Source organism: Entamoeba invadens, assembly GCF_000330505.1.
Source record: "Entamoeba invadens IP1 unplaced genomic scaffold scaff_1105074724651, whole genome shotgun sequence".
Classification (NCBI taxonomy): Eukaryota; Evosea; order Mastigamoebida; family Endamoebidae; genus Entamoeba; species Entamoeba invadens.
This window is the reverse complement of record NW_004443699.1, coordinates 38008-43084: the sequence shown is the minus strand read 5'-3', so window position 1 is coordinate 43084 and position 5077 is coordinate 38008. Positions and strand designations below refer to the sequence as shown.

The window sequence follows — 5077 nt, the reverse complement described above, 5'->3', positions numbered from 1 at the left end:
GAACGTTCACATCTCGCGCCGTTTGTCCACGAAACAGCGGGCCATTTGCACGGAGACTGGTGTTGAAATCATGCGCGCGACACCCGTCTTTCTTCGCATCGACACGGACCAAGAGCGCGCGTCGCACCTTCTCTATGAGATTCCAATAGCTACAACAGACTTAGGGTCCCTCTGTGTTATCATCGAAGGTATTCAACGAGTTTTCTTTAGTGTTCAGAGATCGGGGACGACTTTACCTTCACAGTTCTTAAGACTTGAAGCGTTTGGGATTACTGAAACGGAGAAAGGTGTAACTATTTGCCTCATCACTCCGCGAGCTACTGTTCTGAATAATTATATCTCGGGGGGCTCTGTAGGCATCGACGAAATCATGTTCTTCTCGAACGACATAGGTCGCATAGTCTCCGGGATCAGTTCACTTGGGATGACTGGTGTTGTTCTCTATGAGGATTTATATGTGCGCAAAGACCCGTCGTCGCACGTCCCAACGCTTTGTGTGTCTCCTGTAGTATTCATCTTACCCCTCCTCTTACAACAAATGGCATTGACTGGGACACAGTCGATAGCGCCAGAGGTCTATAATGGTATTGCAGATAGTCGAATACTCAGTTGGAGCATTGGAGTCGTGATGTATCGAATCATTAAAGGCAACTTGCCATATAAGAAGTACATTGGGTGGCAAGCGGTCGATGTCTCTGACATCCCAAATGATTTAGTTCGCGACGCTGTCGGTCGCTTACTTGAGATCTCCGACAGAAGAGTGTTTCCTGAGAATATCAATGAAGTTGAGCTGTTTAGAATATCCAACGGGTGGAAGATGTTCCGGAGTGGGGATGTCCGCAGATACGTCAAAAGTATTGAAATCTCACAGTCAAAAGAGAAAGAGCAGATCTATGGAGGACAAAATGCGGAAGGGTTGAATGTAGTTATTTGGGAAGCTAAAAGCACTGAGTTGATTAATATAGTCAAAGAAGCGCGAGTTCTTCGACTTTGTGAGTCGATTCATATCTCCAATGTTATAGATGTGTGTGTCGACAACGATAAAGTCTATTTAGTGACTGAAGGAAGTAATTGTGGAACGTTAGAGAACTATGTTGAGTACCGTCGAAAGACTTCCGGACTCTCGAAAGACGAGATCGAGTACTTTAGTAGAGAGATCATTAAAGCAGTGAAATACTTGCGCTTTGAGAAAGGTGTTATTGTTCAGGACCTTCGGTTATCAGACTTCTTACTCACCGCTAACCCCGGAGGAATTCCTTTTGTTAAAATGGCACGGTGTCGATCATGCCGAAATGCAAGAGAATGTGAAGGACGTGAAAGAAGTGACTTAAAAGTCCTTGGAGAAGTCCTTCGCGAGATCACAGGAGAGAATAAGATGGAGATCACGAACAACGGCGGGATAGTCTTTGAAAACAAAGTCGTGGAAGGACTTCGTGAAGTCGTTCAACTCATCGCTATCAAAGAAGAAGTCGACTGGGACTATTTCTTGAAAGATCCGTTTGTGGGGGCACTCACTGCAGCACCCGATATATTACTCGGATGCGAAGAAAAGATCGATACATCGGGATGCCTTGGCTCACTTGGAATTGGAAACCAATGTGGACTTGGATGCACCAAAAACACTATCGACGTTGAGATGAAAAATGTTGTATTTAACGCACTTGGAAGAGCTATCTACTAAAGAAAAATAGTGTCATATTTTGCATGTCATGTGGAGTACTTTATTTATAGTTTCGTTATAGTTTAGTTACTGGTTATAATTATATGGTATAATTTTATAGTTTATTTAGTTTGTGAAATATTTATTTATTATTTTTTTTAATTTATTGTTTGTATACGAACAAATAATAAACTATAATTATACTATAATTTAAATAAGTAGAATTAAAGACTTTATTCTTTATTATAATATAACAAGTTAAATATGAAACTAGACAAATTAATTGGACAATTTATTTTCAAACTATAACATTACATTTATTATATTAATAATTTATTATAATTATAATAGAACAGTATGAACTGAACTTGATAACTAAAACCTCAAAATTTATATAAATAAATTTATAAAGAAATTTGAAAATAGAAATTAACCAAATTATAAAGAATGAAAGTTTTTAGTTAATTACGTGAGATCCCGAGTTCATGGCCCATCTCTTGAGGATAGTCTCTTCATTGAATTCAGTCTTTCCAACCGCTTCTAATTCACCATGGTGTGGTTTGAGAACATCAAGTGCTTGTTCTTTCAGTTCTCTAACTCTAACCTTTAACATACCTTTTGCTTTTGGTCCTTTCCAGTCGATGAAAATACCTCTGGCTTGGTCTGGAATACCTTCAAGAGTGCATCTCAATGAAATCAACGCGAAACAAGCTTGGTCGTCTTTTAATTCATCTCTTAAGGCATCAACACCATTGCCAGAGCATCTGAAGACTAATTGTTTGTTCTTGGCATCAAAGACAACCCACTCACCATTTGGGACGTCGATGCTCGCCATTTTTGCCATTGCCTCTTGTTCAGTTGCCATTGATCTCTCACTGTTCCTCTATCTTTTTATTTCAAAAAATACTCGACGACACGTGGGCACAGAAAAAAAATTGAAGCTTTTCCAGTTATTGATATTACACTTAAAGCATTTCAATGCCTCTGGTGCACTTTTTCTTATTTTTTACATATCATTGTGGTATATTGGAAAATAACCAATTTTTATAGTTTTGTAAATTAATAAATTTCTATGGTTTTTGGAATAAAAAAAACAATCTTTTTGGTCAGAAAAATACAAAAAAAGAAAGAAGTGAATATGGAATCACAAAAAAATAAATGAAATTAAATATATAGCTTATTATGTTATTCTATAATAGTACTATAGTTTTTTTGAGAACAATGATAGTTGTGTAAGTAGAGGCATTTCTTATTGGTTGGTTCATTCGAGTTACTAGATTACTATTGTAAGATATAGTTATTTAATAATTAAAAACAAGTCTGTAAAATGTTTTTTTTTGGCGATCAATTTTTTGGAGTTTTGAAGAGTTCTTTTGAGATGAAAAAAACAATAAGTGAAAAAAAATAAATTAAAAAAAAACTATTTCGGGAAGTCTATTTTTTTAGATCCATTTTTTATTTTTTAATGAAATGGTTATTTTGTATAGTCATTTTAACAAAAATAGATTAAAATTACAAGTTCGACAAAAAAATAAAATGTGTATTTGATGGATGTTGGAAACTCATAAAATCTAATTTGAGGATTTTTACAGAATTTAATATTGGTATTATTTATTAATAATATAATTCATTATAACGCTTAAAATAACGCCCTTATTTTAGTTTTGGCCTGTTTTTACAGGGATATCAATCCAATTTTTGATTATTTTCCTTTTTTGGCTTGTGTAATTAAATGCACAAAATATAACTTTAAAAAACGGAAATATATTTAATAAACTCGATATTTCCCATTTTTAGACCACTTGAATTTTGTTCAATGTTATTTAAAGTGTTATTATTATTTTATTTTTGTAAATAATTGAACAAATATAAATATACTACTAATTTGTATTAATTTTTTTTATTAAATAATATGGTCATTTTTTGTTTATGATAAATTATGTTTGTACCAAAAAAATAATTTATTTTTTTTAAAACCCTTTTTATCTTTAAATATTTGGATTATTAAAAGCAGAAGATAAAATAAAATGCTATTTTTGTTTATTTCTTAAATTTACAAATTATGGTTTAAATTTGATCACTTTTTCGATTTTATTTTCTTATTTCTCGCAAAAAGTTAGACTAATAATACCTCGACGTTCTGTATTGTTAGGAATAGAATTCTCCCAAAGAACATTTTAAAATCAAATGCGTTACGTTAGTTTAACTGTTCAAAATGTCCAAATGTGTCATTTTGAAATCATGTTGATTTATTATCGTTTTTTTGTTGAATAATTATCATTTGGTGTACCATTCACAACTTTGTTTAAATAATCAATGAAACAAAAAATATTGCATTTTAAAAAAATTTCTGTTTTCGATTAACATACCTTTTAAGATGATTGATTTTAATCGAATTATTTACTTTTCTGCAGATAAGTATTTTTTTCGAACTCCTCTGTGTTAATGAAACATCAAATTTTGAATAAATATTTGATCAAATCTACTATTCTTTATAAAGCAACTAAAAAGACCCAATCAACACTTTGCAACCAGTTGCTTATAACTCTTGCATAAAAATATTTTTACACAAAAACGTTGTTGATGAAAATATTATTTGACAATTTTGGATAAACAATTTTTTCTTTAACCCTTTCAGTTTAATACTTTTAATTCGAGATTATCAATCTAATAATCAAAGCATTAAAAAACCAATGAAATAAAATCCACACAATTGAACTTGTGTTACTAAAGGACGGCATCTTGAACAACACATCATCAATTTTGTTATGGCGTATATAGTTGGTCCACCCAATTTTCAAATAGTCTTGTGTCATTTTTTTGAGAATGACACAATTTGTCTTTAATCAAAAGACATTCAAAATAAATAAAATAATAAAAATAAAAAAGTTTTTAATGGAGATGTCGAGCTTGTGGTTGAAACAATATATAGACTTAAATTTTCACTATCATTTTATGTCTAAATATATAATTAGTTTAGAATCACCATCCATTTCTGGTTCCATATCAATAGTTTCATCAACTGTTTAACCACTACAATTATTGATGTTTAGACCAACATCTACAAAATAGTCCGTTATCCATTTATCCCAACCAGTTGCATCACTTTTATAATTAGAAAGAACAAATTAAAATCTTTCTTTTTGAGGAATTCATAACTTCTTTTAATTTCACAAATAACGAATGGTGTTGTTCAGTCCACTTCTTTGTAGAATTTACCATTAAATAATGTTCCAAATAATTTGTTTTGATACTTGTTCATTACCCAAATCATTCAACTTCGAATATTCAAGAAAGTTTGTAATGAAATTAAACCATTATAATTCTTCTCTGTTTTTTGTTGGATTGTTTCTTTTGTAAATAAACTGGTTTTCAAAAGTCTGTACTGGGGTGTCCCATTTTTTGCATTTATTTTGT

At 31.9% G+C, this 5077-nt stretch overlaps 2 protein-coding genes across 2 annotated transcripts; one reads left to right on the top strand and one right to left on the bottom strand.

Annotated features, from left to right (window-relative positions):
- Window positions 1–70: 70 nt before the first annotated feature.
- EIN_130750 (hypothetical protein) lies at window positions 71–1681 on the top strand (the record flags this gene model as incomplete). The annotated part of the gene is made up of 1 exon (XM_004261039.1): window positions 71–1681. One exon carries the CDS (start codon window positions 71–73, stop codon window positions 1679–1681), a length of 1611 nt encoding a protein of 536 aa, XP_004261087.1.
- A 436-nt stretch (window positions 1682–2117) lies between these two features.
- Window positions 2118–2525, bottom strand: EIN_130740 (hypothetical protein; the record flags this gene model as incomplete). The annotated part of the gene is made up of 1 exon (XM_004261038.1): window positions 2118–2525. The coding sequence occupies one exon, from the start codon at window positions 2523–2525 to the stop codon at window positions 2118–2120; it is 408 nt and encodes a 135-aa protein (XP_004261086.1).
- Window positions 2526–5077: the final 2552 nt, after the last annotated feature.